Source organism: Lynx canadensis, chromosome A1 (assembly GCF_007474595.2).
Source record: "Lynx canadensis isolate LIC74 chromosome A1, mLynCan4.pri.v2, whole genome shotgun sequence".
In the NCBI taxonomy this organism is placed as follows: Eukaryota; Metazoa; Chordata; class Mammalia; order Carnivora; family Felidae; genus Lynx; species Lynx canadensis.
Window position 1 is genome coordinate 17261493 of NC_044303.2, and position 21688 is coordinate 17283180.

The 21688-nt window shown below is 42.0% G+C and overlaps 1 protein-coding gene and 1 non-coding gene across 2 annotated transcripts in view; both read right to left on the minus strand.

Moving 5' to 3' along the window:
- Positions 1-702: 702 nt before the first annotated feature.
- LOC115526882 lies at positions 703-834 on the minus strand. The gene has a single exon (XR_003972798.1). It is a non-coding gene; the product is annotated as a small nucleolar RNA SNORA1 (small nucleolar RNA).
- A 1597-nt stretch (positions 835-2431) lies between these two features.
- Positions 2432-21688, minus strand: part of PROSER1 (proline and serine rich 1) — a 28457-nt gene continuing 9200 nt past the window's right edge. Inside the window, exons 5-13 of the mRNA XM_030309436.1 lie at positions 20567-20660; positions 18090-18200; positions 16447-16530; positions 15030-15108; positions 14353-14448; positions 10531-10575; positions 4884-6666; positions 4282-4432; positions 2432-3678 (exon numbers count right to left, since the gene is read on the minus strand). Coding sequence (XP_030165296.1) covers positions 3556-3678; positions 4282-4432; positions 4884-6666; positions 10531-10575; positions 14353-14448; positions 15030-15108; positions 16447-16530; positions 18090-18200; positions 20567-20660 — 2566 coding nt within the window. The 3' untranslated portion in view covers positions 2432-3555. The remainder of the gene's footprint in view (positions 3679-4281; positions 4433-4883; positions 6667-10530; positions 10576-14352; positions 14449-15029; positions 15109-16446; positions 16531-18089; positions 18201-20566; positions 20661-21688) is intronic.

Consider the following 21688-nt stretch of genomic DNA (forward strand, 5'->3'; position numbering starts at 1 on the left):
TCTTAACTGACCCAAATGGGACATTTGTTTACTAGTCTTGTGTCATCTTTAGGAACAACAAAGGCTCATTAAATTTGATTTGAAGTCTTTTTAAGTCAATAAATTTTACTTTAAGGAATTTCACATGTGATTCCTCCTACTACCAATCGCCTTAGTTCCTCCGAGGTCTGTCATAATCTTCAAGGTAGCCCTTTTTATTATTTTATTTATTATTTTTTTAGAGAGAGGGACAGGGAGTGAGTACGAGCAGAGGGGATGCCGAGAAAGAGGAAGAGGACCCCAAGCAGGCTCCACACTCACCGCAGACCCTGACCCAGGGCTCAATCTCATGATCCTGAGATAAGACCTGAGCCAAAACCAAGAGTCAGATGCTTAACCAACTGTGCCACCCAGGCGCCCCAAGGTAGCCCTTTTTAAAAACAACTTTGGCTCAACCCACAGTTGTCATGGTCAGTCAGTCCATAATTCTTTCAGTTGGACTTCTTTGATCTCCACTTGAATATGGATATATGTCACAAAGTCCCCACCAGTAATCTTTGGAATCCAATTTCTTCAAGCAATTGGCTGTAGGGCCCTAGAAGTTAAATTCTAGAAAGTTCATTGATTTTTATTTTTTCAAGTGATGTAAAAGATATTATTCCTTAATTGTTTCTAATATTGAAAAGTCTTGTTCCATCCACTTTGAACTCATGAGCCTACAAGAAATGGTACAGGTCTCACCGTCACCCCTGCAATACACTTGTGATGGGAGTATAACCTGTGCTTCAATGTAGCCACACTAACAATCTGTGGACACCACAAACAACAGTGCCCGTTCTCATCTAGGATGAGGCTTGGAGGGAAGAAAGTCTTGACTAGATTCACCAAGTCAAGTGGTAAGGCTTAAAATTAAGGTTAACCGATTATATGAATTAACAGTGTTTGCAAATCCCACAGAGACTGTAGGGCTTTATGGAAAGAGAATGAAGAGGTACATTTCCCTACGTTCAAGGGCACATTAATCCCTTTCCATAATGCAGATCTTCATCATCTTCCTTTTTAGATTTCTGTAAAAACCATCCAGTATTCTACTTCTAATCCAACCTCCGTGCTGCAGCCTAAGTGATTTTTTGCTAAGTGCTTTCTATTTCAAACTGCTGACCCCTAACAAAGGCCCAAACCCTTAGCATGGTTTACAGTCAGGCCCCTTGCTTTTTCGAGTCTCCCAAACTACAAACTTCATTCAAACTCCGTCCAGTTACACGATGATATTGTTGTCCTAATCTGTCACACTGGGCCTCCATGAGGGATGTTATTTCTTACTCATCCTAAGACTTTTTAGGTCACTAAGAAGGCTTTCTGGACTCCCTCAGGCAGAAAGGTACTCACCTTCTCTCCTAAATAGTTTTTTGAAATTTTATTTATTTTGAGAGAGAGAGAGAGAGAGAGAGAGAGAGAGACAGAGACAGAGACAGAGAAGGAGCACGAGTGGGGGAAGGGCAGAGAGGAGAGAGAAAATCTCAAGCAGGCGCAGAGCCTGACACGGGGCTCAAACTCACGAACTGTGAGATCTTGGTCTGAGCCGAAATCAAGAGTCAATGCCTAACCCACTGAGCCACCCCGGCGCCCCTCTCCTATGTATTTTCAAAGCACTTGGTAGTACAAGTACCCTCATATTGGTATTAAATGCGTGGTTCAAATTTACCATTTACTCGCTGTTGGACTTACATCTTGTCTTATTTATCTGGTTAATTAAGTTGCTAGTACTTCCTTCAGAGGGTTATGAGATACATAAAACCAGACCCCAGTCATTATTACAAGTGCTCCAAAAATGTTCTCTCCATTTTTATATAAACCTTGAAGTGCCTGATATGCACAAGAGGCCAGGAATGCATCTGAAAGATGAACAGGACATAGCTCCTTTGCTGTGAGAATAGGGGCTCGTTGGATGGTAAACTAAACCTGGCAGCAGGAAGCACTATAGAGCGATTACTCATTCAGTAAATTTTTTTGGGTGGTCAACATATAAAAAAAAATATAATCTTTAAAAATTTTTATAAGTGTAAACTTAGAACAAATGACAACTTCCAGCAACTGGCATCGGAGTAACTATGAAGTTACATTCTTTGTTTGCAGATAATTTAAGGCATCAATAGCTTGTTTCTAGTGTTGGTTATAATAGAACTTTCATGTAAGATACCATTTAAAGGACTGAGCAATCAGTAGTCTATGCGGAGTTTCAACTGAATTTGGATAAAATTATGCTCTATGTATTAGCGTATATGAACAATTAAAAAGCCTGTCAAAGCACTTAATAAAACACTTATAAAATATTTGTCATATCCATAAAGTTTATTTTAAAAAATTGTTAAAAACTAACCATACAGGAATATTTATTAATATACTTAAAAAGTTTGTTCCCCGTGTTGAAGGAAAATACATTAGCAACATCTTCCAGACACCATCTTTATAAAAGTAAAACTTCTAGATGCTGAAATGTACTACAGTAGATTCTATAGTTTACACTTTTAAGATTGAAAATCATTCTCCCTACTACTCCCCACCCCCGCCCCCCCGAATGTGGCAGTTCTTCCCGTTAATGAATGACATTCACTCACATTCGATGCTACCACAGACCCTTAGAGCACACACTTCATGTTTACTAACAGAGCAAGTCTTCTCTATTGGTTGTCACATCAGACTTTTGGAGAAGCGTTGGACTTGAAGTACAAATAGAAATACTATGTCCCGTGATTGTAAACATTCACCAAGAGCTTCCGGAGTACAATGAGTAATAGAGGCGGCCCTACGGTCAGTCAAATGTCCCTCACTCGCTCGGATACTGCTGAGATTAAGAAATAAGTGTCGAAGGCCAATCATCACAAGCCTTACTTGCGTTTCTGTAAGAAAGTAGTTCTGGATACATTTTTAGTCGAAAACACCTGAAAGTCATTCTAAAGACTATATTAAGCACCATTTTCACTTACCTGAAATATATTAAGTTAAATTCAGCAGTAAATGTTTGCGCATAAATGTCAGAAGTTAGAAATAATGGTGGGTTTCAAGTTCCCTTCTGTGGCTACATACGGAGTACTGCGTTCCAACGATGCTAACGGGAACCACTCATGCATTCCAAGGGCAGTAATGCCCCCAGGGCCAAATCAACCCATGAGTCTGAGGCACAACTATTACTTCTGTCAGTGGATGCTATACAAGCAGATTTAAGGCTGTATTCGGCTATAAAGAGTTCAACCTCCTCTTTAGTATTCTTCCCACACAGATCACATACATGACTCAAAATTTCATAGGGTGGGAGATGAAAAGTCCCCGAACACCTTTTTAATACTATTCTCCGTACAGTTCGTCATCAGCATATTTACATAGGGGAGTGTTCATACTTAAAACCATTAAAAAATGTAATCGTCATTGTTTTAAACTCTTATCCCAATTTCCCCAAGATTATCCTCATTCTCATTTTCTGAGAATGTCAGCCAACCTCGCATTAGTCAGATTGTTCACTGCAGTCCTTAGGCATATCCGATGTCGCTCCGGAGGAGAATACAAATGAAAATATATTCACTGCCACCCACTTTGGGACAAGCCTGGTTGTAAAGAGAATGGTGTTCCTGGTGTCGAAGGATAACTAGGAAATCCGTCTGGCTGAGCTGAATAGCTTTCCAGAGCCGAAGCTGAATGGACCTGATAGAAAGAAGGTGCAGGTTAGCAAGTGCCAAATTCATTCAAGTCTGTACTTGCTTTTGCTTACACCCCACCACAGAGATTTAGAATGGGAAAGAACAAAAAAACAACAAAACAAAACAAAACAAACACTGGGGCAAGATTAAGTCTGCTTATTCTCCCGAAATTTTTAATAAACGTTCAAAATACTTCAGATGCTGGAGGCAATGAGAGATACCACAGAAAGACTTCATATTCTTTCCAAAAAGTAAGTTTTCTAGAGAAAATATGCTTTAATGGTCCCTATTTCAGCTTAAATTATAAAAGACCAGCTCAAATTTAACGGACACATATGAAGATTCCATTTGTAAACTAAGATCTGAAAGTCGCAAAGCGGGAAAAGAATTCATACAGACGAATAGACCCCAGCACCTTTGTTACTCTCCTGAAGGAGGACGAGGATAATCTGCACATTTGGGGAGATTAATCATAAGTCTGCAAACATTCTGCTACGAGCCATTTTGTGGCCAACGTTGGGCTACCATTATTGCACAGCCAGGTCACCACTACAGAAGCCACCTCCGGGTCTTGCCATTGAACTCCCGGTGGACCCTGCCTGCTTACCTGCTGTAACAAGGCAGACTGTGCAGCTGCATTATGCTGTAATTCCTGCAAGGATGACTGGGAAGGATTCTGGGAGAACCCGGGGATACCTGGGAGGGACAGCAGGCCTGGAAAAACAGAACTGCCTGCAGCTTGAAGGCCAGATGACAGGCTAAAACAATAGACAGAAGAATAGGTCAAAATGCGGCGAAGACAAAAGCTATTGCTTCTATATCTGTCAAATGCCACCTTAAGACGTAAAACAAACTTTACATTTCTCTGTTGGAAGGAACCCTAAAAGTCAGCCACTCACTGATAGCAAATGTACTTTCTCGTACACAGTATGTTATTCTGAATTCAGGAAGTCTGTGTTTTGCATAGAATACTTCCCGCTGGTTTATAATGACGACACACGACAAACACTACAACTGCCTGCGCGGGCGTTAATACTGCACACGCTGCTCTCAACGTGGCTGCAGAGCTCCCCGCGTCCCGGGTACTGAAGCTCCGGCCCCGAAAAACCAGACTGCGGCACCAGCGAACAATGAGATTTTGCTCGGAAGACTCTAAACCACAAGGTGGGCCAAGAACGACCGCAGCCTCCCCACGCACGAGCCACATACCCGGCCTGGGCAACGAGAGCAGAGTTGAAATTGGAGCTAAACGCTGAGGCGAATCCCGGGAGGACGGGAGCCGGGGACGGGGTCGTGGCAGCGACGGGCAGCGGGGCGACGGCGGCCACCGTGGACGGCGCCTGCAGCCCCGGGAACGAGGGGAGCGCGGGGGCGACGCTGGGGGTGTTGGAGACGGAGAAGCCGGGGTACGAGGGGTTTGAGGCCGGCAGAGGTCCCTGCGTGACCGAGAAGAGGGAGGGGACGGCGGTGGACAGGTTAAGGGGGAAAGGGGCCGCCGAGGCCGGCGCCGAGGCCGCAAGCCCCGGGAGCACGGCTGCGGTGGAGCTGGCGGCGGGCACGGGCGTGGACGTGACCGCCGCAGACGAGGTGGCTAGTAACGACCCTGGAAGAGACACGGAGGGGTTGAGAGACGGGTTGCCAGTTAGAGGGAAATTACTGGTCAGAGACGTGAACGGAGGAAGAGCCGTGAACACCGGAGTGATGGGCGCGGAGGAGGCGTGCGGCGGGAGGGCGATGGACGAGAGCGGGTTGGACACGTTCAGGGGGGCGGGCAAGCTGGGGAGGCCCGACAGGGCGGGGTTAAGGCAAGTAGACAGAGTGATGGGCACCGACGCGGACGTGTACGCGCGGCCCAGCGTCCCCAAACCTAAAGTGCCGTGGGGGGGATTCGCCGAGTGAGACGGGCCTTTGAAGGCTGAGGGAGTGGGGCTCGTGGGCTCGGTTTTGATCATGACAGGGATGGTGGTGACGGCGGGGGCGGACGCGCCGTGCAGCTCCGAGTTACCCGGGTGGGGGCCCTGCAAGAGCGGAGCCGACGAGCCCCCGCTGACCGGCACGGAGGCGGGACACGACGCCGGCGTCACCAGGGGAGAATGTGCGGGCAAAGTAGAAGGCGTGGAGGCCGAGTTGGCCACGGTAGCCGGCGGGCCCGGGAACATGGCCAACCCGGGGGTGGACGACCTCTGCGCGGCGGGCACGGCCGAGGGGGCGTAGCACTTGCTGGGGCCTGGAGCGGGGGAGTCAGGGTTCGGGTGAGTCAGAGAAGACAGTGAAGCCAGCCCACTTGTAACAGCAGAGGACAGAGCGGATGAGTTGATTAAACTGGTGTCATTTGAGGTCAGAAAGCCTTTTAAAGCAGACAGAAGAGGACTGTTTGCACCGAGGGGACAAGCCACGCTGGGGGCAGAGCCGCCGGCAAGTACAGGAGGGGCGGGTTTGGACACGCCTTGGGATGTGGGTGTTAAGGGCAAGGGGAGGCCCGCAAACACTGAGGACAGAGAGGCGGAATTCGGGTTGTTGGTAGAAGCAGCGGTAGAGGTGGCAGCGAAGGGGAGGCCGGGGAAAGGGGCAGACGTAGAAGCGAAGGTTTCGCTGGAAGCAGAAGCGGCCCGAGGTGCGGACGTGGCCTGAGGGGTTGGGACGGAAGGTGCAGGGGGACCCGGCAGGGGAACCAGGCCAGAGAAAACGGACGGGACGGGAGCCGCAGTTGTGCTGTGGACGGAAGTAACGGGCGCCGCAGGCAAGGAAGGGGTTCGGATGACTGTCGGATTTGGCGTTGCTGGCTGAGGCGTATGGACGGCCGCGGAGACCTGCCCCGGGAACACAGGGAGGACAGTATTCGGCATGTTCATCCCAGAAACGGTAGCAGCTGCCAGTGCTGACGGATGATTCACTGCTTTGACTGGGGATGCGGTGGGGACTGGAGTTGCAGCCGGTGTTGAAGGGTTGGAACCATGAGGAGAGAAGAGTTGACTTCCTGGGGTAGAGAATGCTATGGAGGGAAGAAAGAGGCAAGAATCTGTCACCATGCTGAAGTGTCAAACTGTAACCCAAGAGAAATAGCAAACTGTCTGTAACATTTAACAAACACAAAGAAAACCAGTGACAGGTGTAAGGGGCTATTCTGGCACCCACGTTGCTTGACTCGACGACCCTGATCTGCACTGCGGAGCCTCCGTTAGAGCTAGCTGTCTTCTACCTAGACTCTGCTCAGAAGAGCCCTCCGATGCACACGGAGAAAGCCCTGAGAAATTAGCAAATTCTCTTTTCATATTTTCCCAATTTTTAAAAATTAAAAATTTATTTTGTGGTTAGTGTTGGCGTACTGACTTTACCTTTCATTCTTTCAAACCACTTACCTAGAGTAATAACAAGTCATTGCCCCTCTTAGGAGCTTTTGGGACATCACTTTCCTGGTAGGCCTTCCAGGATTCATGCCTATTTCTCCAGCATCATGGCCACTCGGTGAGTTGAACTTGATATTCCGGTTTATAACCTATACAGCTTTTTCTCCCAAGCATTTTCTCATACTGCCTCCTCTCCTCTATGCAGTCTCAACCTCTAATATTTGCTTTGTCCTAGGAACTCCCTTAGGGGCAAAAGCCGTATCTAATTCATCTTTAGAGCCTTAGCACCTGGCGCTGTGCATGGCATCTAATAAATGTTTGCCACACTAGATATATCACCATTACCTCAACTATAGTTACCAGACCCATCCAAGGACTTACTCTGAAGAACTGTACTATAGTTGGCTCTCACATTTTTATTCTGATAAACTCTACGAATAATTACTGTAAGTATTTTGGGGGATGATCTGTGCTTTCTCCCTGAATCAATTTAGTGACAATGTTAGCCTTTGACGATCTTGTTAGTGTCAAATGGAAAGCATGACTTAGGTTGCTGAAGTCCTAATGACAACTATCGTCTGCTGCCACGCTCATATCAAAGTCTGTTTCAGTTATAGGCAGAGAATGTTCCTTTTGCAGTGATAATCAACTGAAAGATATTTTCATGGGCTAAGATTCAAGTTTCTAAGTTTATGCATAATAAAGACTCTTACATAAAAAAGTTGACATGGTCAATGAAGTAATATACTATACGAATCATGGTGGGGAAGGGACCATAGGAAAAGAATGGAAGAAAATAGCATACACATAATCCATTCGTACTAAGAGACGGCCAAAAGATGCTATACTGGGCTGAACAAATTTACAGTAGTTTCAAAAAGACGGGCGCCTGGGTGGCTCAGTTACTTAAGTGTCCGACTCTTGATTTCAGCTCAGGTCATGACCTCATGGTTTGGTGAGTTCGAGACCCACATGGGGCTCCATGCTGACAGCACAGGGCCTGCTTTGGATTCTCTCTCTCTCTCCCTCTCTCTCAGCCCCTACACCATTCACGCTCTCTCTCTCAAACTTTTTTTAAAAAAAAAAATTTTTTTTTAACGTTTATTTATTTTTGAGACAGAGAGAGACACAGCATGAACGGGGAGGGTCAGAGAGAGAGGCAGACACAGAATGGGAAGCAGGCTCCAGGCTCTGAGCCATCAGCCCAGAGCCTGACGTGGGGCTCGAACTCACGGACCGTGAGATCGTGACCTGAGCCGAAGTTGGACGCTCAACCGACGGAGCCACCCAGGCGCCCCGAAAACTTTTTTTTTAAAAAAAGGAAGAATGGCAGAATTGACAAACAGTAATATATATAAACACATACACTTCAAACCAAGAGGCCTGTACCATATTCATGTCGTTACCAGTAATTTCATTTCAAGAAAAGAAAGCCTAGCTATTTTAAATTTAGAGAACATATGAAAAATGGATTTGTACTTTTGTTGGCATTTGTTTTATAAGCAGAAGCTCAAGGAATATATACCTAGTTTTGTACTAAATAATGTACTAAAAACTTATTTAGGTCAACATTGGTTGGGAAATATTTGAGAATTCACTGTTTTATACAATGACATGCTGAGGACCATGCAGTTAATGACTGATCATAAGATAAGACCAAACTGTCCCACAGCATTCTTTATAGCAGCCTCCAAAAGACTGGAGATCTTTTTATACAACAGAGCAAAAGTCATGCACTGTTGATCATAGTGCCTACAGTTAAAATGTGACAAAACAACAACAAATCGAAAAAACTCCAAAAATATACCATGATAAATACTACTTTCCTGTCACGTAATTTGGGTGTCAACCATAAAACAGTAGATACTGTGCCAAGTACTTTATGTCTGTCATTTCATTTGTCCTCACATAACCCTCTGAGATAGGTACTAAAAACCCCATCTTACAGACGGGCAATCTGCAGCTTGGTGTGGTTAAAGCAATTTGTTAGAAGATCATATAACTATTAAGTAGTTTTCAAAGGGAATTAAGGTTCAGGGCACCTGGGTGGCTCAGTCGGTTGGGTGTCCGCCTCTTATCTTGGCTCAGGTCATGATCTCATGGTTCATGAGTTCAAGCCCCGTGCCCAGGATCTGCACAACAGCATGGAGCCTGTCTGGGATTCTCTCTCCCTCTCTCTCTGCCCCTCACCCGCTCCCATGGACACATGCGTGCCCTCTCCCTCTCAAAATAAGTTAGTAAACTTAAAAAGATAGGGAATAAAGTTTCAGTTATGCAAGCTAATAAATAAATTCCAGAAATCTGTTGTATGACACTATGCCTACAGTTAACAATGCTGTATTGTGCACTAAAAAATTTAAGAGGGTAGATCTCTTTGAGATCTTATCATAATAATAATTTTAAAAGGGTCATGCAGCTATTAAGTGATAGAACCAAAATTTGAACCCCAGACCCACATCCTTAACCACTATCCTAGTTTATCTTTTCGTTTCTTGATATTATTCAAAAGGCAAATAAAATCTTAATATCAGGCTAACATTCACAACATAGGAAATCAAGGTATGCTATTCCTAACGTTGGTTCTTATGCCTCTTAACTCCCTTCAAAAATAGATTAGTGAAGCTGAACATTAAGGCTCAAGTTTCCGTAACCTCCATTTCATAGAAGGTAAATGACATGGTCACAAAGCTAGGCAGCACCAGAGCCAGGATAAGAAAACGATGTCCTGACATCTCAGTGTTTTCCAGCCCATTATGCTACCTCCTTTAGAAGCCACAGCTACAAAGCCCTGTTTAGGCACCCTGCTCAGGGGCGAGAACTCTCCCACAGAGGCTCCTAACTATGCCCTCTGATGATTAGATTCATGTGCTGCTTTGCTACACAAGAACCGAGCCCAAGTTTTGTCTCCTACCAGAGGGCTCGCATCTCCTTCCTGACCACAAAGATCCTCATCCAGAGGAAGAAGAAAATGTTGTGGCTCTACTGCCCCCTGCAGGCATCGTGCTGGCGACATTTTCCATCTTCCTTTTTCAATTCCACTTCTGCTTTGGCAACCCTTACTCTTTGTTCTACACTAAACTACGCTACCCCTAATACTTATGAAAATAATGAAATCTGAAACGAGTACTTAAAATAGCTTTTGGGAAACAGGGTTTTTATCAAAAACCTTATGTGTTTCTATCAAAACAAAAATGAGGTTTCTAATATTACATAATGTAAAGTGAATGTGGAACGTAATGCCACATAGCACTCCCATTATATTGCAAGTTTTTCACATAAGACACAAGGGCATATGGTTAATTTTAAACCCAGTTAATATGTACGTTTCCTTGTGTATATAATGTACCACTATCAAGCAACTTTTAGCGAGTATTGATTAAATTCGTTAAGTAGGAACTTTCCCCAAAGCATAGATTCCAGATACATTCAATTCAAACTGTTGTCAGTGGGTAACGGAGCAGAAAACCGGGACAGACTTCAGCTATGTCTGGAGCAAATTTGGTACTTACTTTGATTCTGTGTAGGTTTTGACTGACTGGAAAGGTCTTCATTTTCTATATGAAAATAAATAAATAAAAAGGTTGATTTCAAGTTTTATTCAAGTTAATCACCACCATAATAACCAGAGATTGGCATCAAAAAAAGAAAAGCTCAGGATGTGGATGCATTCTATGTTAGGAAAAACAACGTATGCTTACAGAGAGAGAAAGGAAATGGGAGACAATGGTAGTAATTATAGTGAAGATTGACAGCATTATGAGCAACTGACCCCTAACCTCCGTCCCCCACCACTTCTCCTTAACTTATCGGGCTTTAAATCACCATTGATATTTTGCAGACATATTTAAAAACACTTTCCGGAAAGGTGATGGCCTGAGACTGCCACCCAGGAGCGAGTGCAGGAGGACTTAGAGGTGGGAAACGGATGCCGAGCACAGAATCCACTGCCACCTGAGGGAGCGATCTCACAGGCCGTGTGACGATCCAAGCAAACAGAAAGAAAGGGGCCCTGCTTTCCTGCTGCACTCACACTTCTGCAAAAGGCCCTATGCTAGGAGCTGCCGAGAACCACCCTAATGGAGGTAGACTTGAAGCCTGTGACACGGACCCAAGAGCACACTCCCCCCCCACACCCCCGGGAAAGGACCTAACTAGACCACCAGTCAAAGATTCAACGGGAAGAAAATTACCTCATAGCTTGACAGTAAATGCCCAAGAAACAAACAGTGGGACAGATACAAGGCACAGAAGGAACCTGCAAGCTCTGATGTGGTGAGCAAAAAAAGATCATAGCTTGTCTAAGGAACCTGGTACAAATAAACAACCACAACATATGGTGTATATCAATAAAGATTCAATGAAAGGAAAAAAATCTTTAAAAACTTGTAATGCAAACTGAGAACATACACCCACACATAATATGCAAGAAAATATAAGCAGGGAAGGTGAACGTTTAGATATAGAAATCTGATTCCAAATGAATAGATGTAAAGAATGGTGAAGATTAGAAATAACATTATAAAAGCTAACTTGCTTAGCTGGGAATAAGAAACAACAACAAAATCACACTTAAAATGGTAAAAATACAACAAAAAAAGAGGATATATAAATAAATAGGTAAGAGACTTAGAAAACAAATACAGTGCAAAATAAAAGTACCAGAAGGAGAAAGAACAGATGAAAAAGCAGTAACTAATGGAATAATGAAAACAAAATTTTCCTAAGTTTTAAAGACTTGAATTTTCATATCTAAAGGGCTTACAGAGTTCTGTGAAAGATTAATGCTAAGATCCACACCTAGACATCCTGATGAAATAGCTTAACTCCAAGATCAAAGATACTTCTGAATTCGAAAGATAAGGAATATTTTCTTTGTAAGCTTACAGAAGGAGACTGAGGTTCTAATAAAGAAGAGAAAGTTAACTGGAATTGGGTTTTTCATCTACAACTCTGTCTATGTGCCCTTTTTAAAAAGTACTTAGAGAAATTTTCTGCTCACAGAAAAGCACAATGAGCACATCAGGACCGAGGATCAGAGAACAGAGGAAGTAGCAAGAGGCCGTTAAGTTCAGAGGCCCAGAAGGAAACACGTATGGTATTCCAACAAAACACACATATTGATGAAAAAGGAGAGTGAGAGTGAAGTCAGTGGAGCAGGGAGCAGCTTTCTTAAGTTTTTGTATACTGACAACCATTAACAATACAAAGTAATCACTAGTGATCAAAAGTTCTAAGTTTGGGTGGGGTAAGGCGAGAGGAGCTATTAAAAATAAAACAGCAGTGTGACCAATACAAGTAAACAAAAGTAAGGGAAATGAAAAACTGGGACAAAAGATTAATAATGAATACAAAAATAAAACGGAAGGACTAAGAACAAATATGCAATTTTTATGATGACTGAAAATGCCTATTAAGCCTCATTCCCACTGGTTTAAAAATCAGAATCCAGCTATATGTAATCTATAAACCAACTAACCTAACAACAAAATAAAACCCTAAAATAAAAATTAAAAGTAAACATAAACATAAAATCAAATAACGTTATTTCTACAATATGAAAACAAAAAGGACAATACCCAATAACACCACGCAAGAAAGAACTATCTTAAAGTATAACTCAGCTGACATTTTTTTATACCTAGAAAACTCAAGAGACTTTCAAGAAAAAAAAGTAGAATAAGTAATTAGTAATAAGCACGTACAAATGAAATATTCCATTTATAATTTTAATAAAAAATACCTTTAAGACCCCTAGAGACAAACCTAAGGCAAAGAACCTATTTAAAGAAAACTATAAAATCTTCAAAGAGATAAAATATGCCCTGGGGGAAAATCACTACCACCTGACATAAAGACAGACACAGGATTGAATAGTAAGACTTAATATCATAAAAATGTCAGATCTTTCTAAATTTATATAACTGTATATATTATATAATTACATATTAATTATATGTATAATTAATGATAAAATTATACAACATTAATATCTGTAACTATAAATATATATATATACATGTACACATACATTCAACTGTTTTTAACTGCATAAAATGATCTTCATGTTCAGATAGAAAAAAAAATTTCCAAATATAGTAAGAAAAATAGAAAATATAGTAAGAGAAAGCTAGCCTTACCAGGTATCAGAACACACTATAAATCTGCTAATCAAATCAACATATCATCATAACATAAAATAACTAGACTGGAACAAAATAAAGAATCCAGAATTAGAACCACATGTGTATATGAAAACTTATGACAACTGCATCTTTCAAATCAATGGGGAACACAGATTAGTTAATAAATGGTGCTGGCATGATGGGCTACTCTCTGGAAAAAAATTAAGACGACCCTCTATTTCACCCCTACATGAAAATAAATTCCAGATGCCGTAAGAGTCTTACAAGACCCGGATAACCTGGACTGCCTAGGGTTAAGAAGATCTGAAACAAGATAAAACAGTTCCAGCTTTTCTTTCCTAGCTTCTCTTTGTCTATGCAAAAATACAAAACTCTAAAGGCTAAAGGTACCATAAACAAGGGTGAGAAATAAAATGATAATTTTGGAAAAAACTGTTGAGCAACTCTCATCGGAGTACCTGCCTGCAAACAACAGAATCACTCTAGTGATTAAAAAAGAATTTGTTAATAAATGGTATTAAGTAACTCTGGGTCTCTGAGAAGGACAGAAAAAAAAATTAAGTTCTATCCCTACCCTACACATATCTAGAAATAAATCGTGAGTAGATTAAAAGCTATATGTTAAGAAAGAATCCCTATAAAAGTAATTAGCGAATACAGATGACATTTTCATACTGCTGGGATGGGGAAGGGTTTCCTTAGCAAGACAAAACTCAGAGGAGTCAAATAAACAATACCTAAGTGAAATATTACATTTTTGTGAAAGAACACAAATGAAAATATAGGCTAAATCCCATGTTCCCTACAGACTCAAAGGAAAATGGTGAACTGAAAACCCAGGGGAGGTTTAAGCCCCTCCGAGCACCTTTTTACCAGCTTTTCCTCCCCACATAGGAGTGATGTGCCCAAATGGTAATACTCATTAAGTCAACTGTACTTTTCTACAGCCTCTCAAAGTTTCTTGCTCACGCGCAACTGTTCCTCGTTCCTCTGTCTCTAGCTTGCTCATGTTCGCACAGGTGGGCCAAGGCCGCTCTGGTAGAACCTGCACATCACACTCAGATCCGTCATCAGGGTGAGCTCGTTCTCCCGTTAGGACACACCACGGCAAACAACTGTTCCCTCCAAGTGTACATTTGTGTCTAAGTAAGCTCTTACTTTTAACATCCCGTAACAACACGATTTTACCTGTTCCTACTGGATTAGGAGTATATGGAGGTGGAGGGGGGACACCCGGAGCTATGACGTTGGCTAATGGTACCAGACCTGCATTGTTATAAGCACCTAAAATAAAATTAGAGGAAAAAACCATAATTTAGTATCATTCTGTGGCCACGAGTTCAAACCGTATTAACACAGCTATCTTATCTTTAAAACTGTTACGTAATAGAGTTGCCTTTTACGTGGCGGTTTGGGTCTACTGTTAGGAGAAAGCTGAGATCACATGAGACAACTGGAGACTGTGATTTCCCACTGCAGGCTCATTCCGGACATGAGCTCACTGAACGGCATGGCGGGCAGATCCCGCCGTACTTAAATGATCTGCCTCTTCTGTCAAGCACACACAGTTGAGGATACCTTTGAAAACCAACTACTGAAATGGGATTCAAGATGATTCACCAAAGCAAAAACTCATAACAATGATTAAAAAGAATCTATAATTAATTTACCAAAAAGTAAGTGCCCTAAACTAAACTGGCTGCTGCGCGGCTGTAGACCAAGGCACTGTGGGCAGAATGAGACTCATCAGAGCGTATTTCAGAAGTGCTCCAATTTTCCCAAGTACATACACCAACATTTACTTTCAATTTAAGAATAAAGGGCAAAAAGAAGAAAAAGTAAAAAACGTATGAACTGCTGCTTACTTGGTGCGATAGTTGCGTGTGGCCGGCACGGAGGTATCGGATAAGGGACCGGCTTATGTGGATTGTATGTTGGAGGAGGCTAGACGAAGGGGAAGTACAGCAGTTAGAAGAAAACTAAGTCGGGAGCCTCCCTGCAAAACAAAATACAACTCGTCTTTTGACATATTTAGTACTAAGAGGCTAAAAATGCTCCAGCATATCAAAGGCTACTGGAGCGATACGCGGCACAAAATCAGGGAAATGTCTTTGCTCTAATAAATGTGGTTCCTATAATTTCCAAAAGCAGATGCTGCCAAAGACTGCTGTAGAGGTGTTTTATTTCCGTGTTAAATCCTCTCTCATGAAGGGTCAGATCTTCTCCAAAATAGCAAACTCCTCTCTGACCCAGTAGAGGTTAATGTGAGAATTCCTAGCTCCTCTTCTGTCACACAAGAATTCCGCTAGGTTTTGGAGCCTTGGCTACCCAAGAACTTCCAACATCCTCCTAAACTCATCAGAGATTCATGTTATCATTCTTACCCTCTTGTCACCTTGGGAAAAAAAAGCACCATATCCGTTAGCATTCAGCACTCTGACAACTCCAGGAGAACGTGGATTGGGGGGGGGGGGGGACTATGAATTCGGTGTTTTGGTCTTCTTGCCTTTTGAAATCCTCAACTCTTTTATTTTACAGTTCAGCTGGTCTCTAGAAAGCCAGAGGTATCTGAAGCTACCGCCAAACATTGTATTTTTCACTACAGTGAGCGAGAGAGGGACCCCACTTCGGGGAATCTCGCACTCATGCTCTTGAAGCAGAGGGCATCCACTGGTAGTAAAAGACCTAGATTCTTTCTAGCTCTCATACACGGCAGCCCAGTAAGATGCACTAATCTTGTGCAAGGACTATGATCTGTGACTGTTTTGCTATAAACAACTGCCACTGGAATTCCTGTCATGTAAACAAGCAGGGACCGCAAGACAGCTGTGTGAAGGCCTCAGCCACTTCAACTCGAACAATCCTTCAACCTGCAGGGTCATCTGTGGGTTTAGTTTATATCCTAACCAATCATTAAAATCACTCCCTTAAAAATACCCTCAGCCTCCTGGCTCTGCTCTTACTTCACCAGCAACACTCATTTGGCCACAACCTTAAAGGTCTCCGACTCCACTCCTGCAAGGGAACAGCTGAATAGGGACGGCGAAACAAAACAAGACAAATTTGACTGGTCTCGCTTTGAAATAAAACACGGAACCTCAGAATGGCCCTTAACACTGTTAACTAATTATGCTTTTTTATTTCCCTAGACCCTTCACTTTCCTGGAGTTTCTGGTACACTCTAAACTTTACAACACAAAAACAGAATTTATGCCGTCTGCTGTGGACAGTAAACTACATGTAAGAGTTAAGACCTGTTTCATCATTTCTTCTCTAACATACCGGTTTGGATGGTCCAAGAATCCGTGCGGCTATTCCTTTGCCTTCATTAGTACATTCTTCACCATCTTTTTTCAAGGGAGTTCCCTATTTAAATAAATACGTAAATATGTAAATAAATATGTATGTATGTATGTATGTAAGTAAGCAAATAAATAGAAAAGAATTGAGACTTAAAAAGAAAAAATCACCTCAAAGCAAAACCAAAACAAATCCCTCACAGTATTACACTGAAGAAAAGGATTGAACACGGTAGGGGGTTAAGGACCTGGAGTCCAGATCCAATCCTGACTTGGCTTTAAGACCCTGTTAAGGTCCTCAGCCTTCCTCTGCCATAGAACCCTCACAACATGTACAGGCACCCAGAAGCACGCAATACACATGCGGATGACAGGAGAGCAGAATGAAGTAGGTTTTAATTTCTCCCCTCCACAACTGGAGCAACCAGAAACAAGACTTCCATGCCTAGGTATGTGTAACGGTCAAAGGATCAAAAAGAGAACCTATATTACAATCAAAAATAGATGATAAAAAATGACGTTCTCAGTAAGCATTAAGTGTGATAGTTTATATTACGCAAGAATAAGTGAGACCTCATTCAAGACTGCTATTATTAACAGATCAGAATGAGCGGACAGACTATTACGATGCATCCTCCTAAGGGTGTGTCCCTAAATGGTACATACTAGTAAGGAAGCCAACTTCCAAGATGGCTCCCAGAGGTCCCCACATCCTGTATGCCCTTGTGAAGTTCCCTTCCAGAATGAATAGAGCTGACCTGTGTAACAAATAGGGTATTCCAGCAATGATGGCAATTTGACTTCCAAGACTATGTCCTAAGAGATAACACAGCTTCCACTTGCTTTCTCCTGGATTATTTGCTCTGATGGAAGTCAGCTACCAGGTCATGAGGTATTCAAGCAGCACTACAGGAAAGTCCTTATGGTAAGGAACAAAGACCCCCACCAATGACCAACACTAACTTGCCAGGCATGTACACGAATCCCCTTGGGAGCAGAGTCTCAAGCTCTAATGGAGCCTTCTGATGACTATATCCTCATGAGAAACTCTGAGCCAGAACCAATCTAAGCCTCTCCCCACTGAGAGAGGCTGTTTTAATCCACTGTTTAATCCACTGTTTTAATCCACTGGGTTTTAGGGTTATTTGTTATAGCACAAAAAATATACACCATTCTTTGAAAAGATTATCTTATAAAGACATTTGAGGAACACCAGTTGGTATCAAAACAAATTTTTTTCCTACAGGACTTCTCAGAACCTTTAGCATGCAGTGTGACTCTCCAGGAAGGAAACATTGCACATAATTTTCCAAACACACTTAATTGTGAAACTGAGGAACACTGAGAATATGAGAAATGGTCCTTTATTAAGTGCAAATAAGTGCTTCTAACAAAACAAACTCATCCTCTTTTCTGTTTGGCTTGTTTTCTATACATTTGACACGCGTACTTTAACGTAGTCTGAACTTTCAATCAGTAAGGAATCCATGAATTAAGGTGCCAACATAATAAATTTCCTTTCCTTGGTAGAAGCATCATCAACTGGTATTTTCTTTAAATATCTTAACCGTGCTAAATTTCATACTTAGCCACAAGAAGTTTCTATAGTCACAAACATATACTTACTGGGAAAATTCCATTTATGCGACTAGGTTTTCCTTTGGGATATGGATTTCCTGGGATTGTTCCACAAGAAGATATCATGGCATGAGGAGCTTTGCAGCCCCCCTTGAAAGCCTGTAACAAAAAAAGAGGGTAGTTAAAAAACAAAAAACAAACAACAAACTCATAGGCTAAATATTCTGGGTATTAGGAAGACCCGTTAAAAAACATGAACTGAGGAACAGCATCACATTAATCTGTTCATACATTCATCAGCACTTACAGTAGTGAACATGACCAAAATTCTTTAGTAAAATCATTTTATTTCAATGGAATTACTCAAGCGGTAACATGTGTTTAATTAGCTTTCTATTGGTCACAACGAACAGACTCCTACACAAAGATATCTCCACAGGAGGTTTTGCAAATTGTGCGCAAAAAAGTTCATTTACTATTTAACGTGTCCCATTTCTCCAATGACCAAGAAATAACATCGTCCAACTCTACAAATGCCAAGCTTATGTTACAGGCGAGGCAAAGAGAGCAACAGATGACACGGACATGGGTCTGCTCTGAAGACACGTGTAACTTGGTGGAGAAAACACAAGCAAGTAACATGGGAGGGACACTGGGTATCCAAAGAGCTGTACTGCTGAAAAAGCAAGAGATATCTGGGCAAACTGCATTCATCATAGTGTTCTATAGTCATGAGACACAATGAGGGATGTTCTGGCTTATTACTGCATTCTCAGCTTCTACAATGGTAGAATTGAGTATTGAATTCATACTCAATAAATATTAAATGAATGAAGAACACTACATTAGGCGACATATATCCCAATAGACCCATATTACGTTACAGGGGTATGAAGTTATACATGGCTGTATTTTACAGCTACGCACGATGTCACACATTCTGTTGCAGAAGTATATTGGTTTTATAAATTCACTCACAACACATATAATTGGCTATATAATCCCACCCTAAAAATTATCTCAATTTTTGCTTTTTATAAATAGTACCAGGGTAAATACCCTTATATACAAATTGGTATATATTTATTTCCTTGGAATAAATTCCTAGTAACAGAGTTTTGGGGTCAAAAGGCATGAACACTTTAAGGCTCTCCTAGTTTACCTTCCAGAGAAGTTGTACTAACTTACATTGACTAGACAGCCTATTCCACAGAATACTCAGGCCCATGTTACTTCTGAGAAGGAAAAGTGACCTGATCAGAATGCTTTATATGGAAGAAAACAACAGCAGTAAATGCAGCGTGCCTTGAAGAATTTCGTCAAGAGAACCAATGAACAAGTTATTAACGTTAGAACTGTGGGCTCAGGGGCGCCTGGGTGGCGCAGTCGGTTGAGCGTCCGACTTCAGCCAGGTCACGATCTCGCGGTCCGCGAGTTCGAGCCCCGCGTCGGGCTCTGGGCTGACGGCTCGGAGCCTGGAGCCTGTTTCCGATTCTGTGTCTCCCTCTCTCTCTGCCCCTCCCCCGTTCATGCTCTGTCTCTCTCTGTCCCAAAAATAAATAAACGTTGAAAAAAAAAAAATTAAAAAAAAAAAAAAAAAAAAAAAAAGAACTGTGGGCTCAGATCTTGCTTCTGCTCCAATAGTTCATGAGTAAGGCGAAGTTTTCTGCTGGCTCTGAGCTTAGCAGAGGCTGCAAGATTTAATGTGCCTCGGCAGTCAGGCCCCAGGAGAGGAGTCTGCATCTTCCTCAAGCGGGTTTTTAGTCATTAATTCAGTTTCCAGCCATCACGATCTTAAGAAACACATACCTTAAGTAACAAATCAAGTAGGTTTCAGTAAGTACTACTTCTTCCATTCTTGAGATTTTAAAGCAGTAAACTGGAATTCTGCTTCATTATCTATCTCTTAGATCTGATTAACGTAAGACTGATGACAATGAGGGGCGCCTGGGTGGCTCAGTCGGTTAATCTTCTGACACTGGCTCAGGTCAAGACCCCGTGGTTTGTGGGTTCAAGGCCTGCATCGGGCTCTGTGCTGACGGCTCCGAGTCTGGAGCCTGTTCAGATTCTGTGTCTCCCTCTCTCTCTCTGCCCTCCCACCCCTCCCCAACTCGTGCTCTGTCCCTCTCTTTCTCAAAAATAAATAAACATTAAAAAAATTTTTTCTTTAAAGTTAAAAAAAAATTCTGATAACAATACAAATTTAAAACATCACATTCACAATTACAGAAGATTAAAGGCAAAAGCTTGGAGGCATGGCAAAGCTACTAGGGGATGGAGAATAAATACCGACTGAGGCTTAAGCTGAGGAGCTGAATAGGTCACTCTCAAGCCATTTCCTCATCCGCCAGTACCCCCTTCACCCAGCTCTCATCCTCCACGGACTGTAGGGCTGTCATTCTTGACCCATCGCACGAGAGCAGTCAGGTCATTTGTCACAGAAACACGGGAATAAGACTGTACTTTTTCATCAACGTTCAGAAGAACCCAGTGTTCTATTTATAGAGCAATCTTGAGAAAATTACCTGTTCAAGTACTCTTTTGCACCGTTTCTTCTCAGACATATTTATCCTGAATAAATCTTCAATGGGACGAGAATTCTGTGCATCAACAATGTTTCTACCAAGGAAATGCAATTTAGTTTTTAAGAACCTGGACATACAATACAAAGGCCACAATCTTTACCATACAACTCTACCTGAGTAAGCGTCTCCCCAATGACACAGGGAGAAAAGTGATTATTTCGTTTTAATTGGTGAATATAAACAACACGCTTACATAAAATTAATAAATATAACTGAGCTGAGGCTCATCTGGTTACCTAAAAGTAACAAAGTAATTCAATAAAGAGCACCATTCTGAGATTCTTTGAAAACGTCCCCTCACGAGGAGTAGTAGGAGATCTATGGCAATAGAAAAAAAAAAAACCTATGTGGCCAAATGCATAAGAGTCATGGTTGATCTAAAACTGAAGCTTACCTTGTGCTTTAATTTTGTATTTTTGTGCACATCTACAAAACACTTGTAGGTTGTAAGTCCCACATGTTATATGGTATATGTTATAAGTCCCTTATAGCACTTCAAAATGCACGTGGCTCGAAATAAACAGCAACCTACAGACTGTTCCATCCTGCAGAACAGCAGGCTCTTTTCTCCTTGAGCTGACATTCGTCACAGTCACTTACTCCATGCAGTGCTGAGTGCTTTCACATATCTTACAGTATCAAAAGTTCACATATCCTACCGAGTAGGTGAGATCCTTATCTTTACACCGGAGGAAAATAAGGTCCATAAAGAATAAGTACGTATCAAGCCAAAAAAAACATGTTGATCAGAATGTGGCAGAACCTAACCACAAACCCGTAGCTTTCTCAATAAGCCTTTCAAACTATTCAGAGTAGGAAGGCAATGGAAGTCACTGAAATGCGGACAAACCAAACAAATAATCTCAGTATGGCCTGTTATTCTCTAAGGTATAACCACATGTAATAAGTACACTAGATATTTAGATATAAAAATTCAGTCTACACTTTCACAGATTTTATTAGAGTTCCATTTGCTAATAAAATTCTAACACACACTAATGAGTTAAAAAAGATTTAAAAAGTTTCCCAAATTTTTTCCAATGAAGTAACAAGAAAATGAAA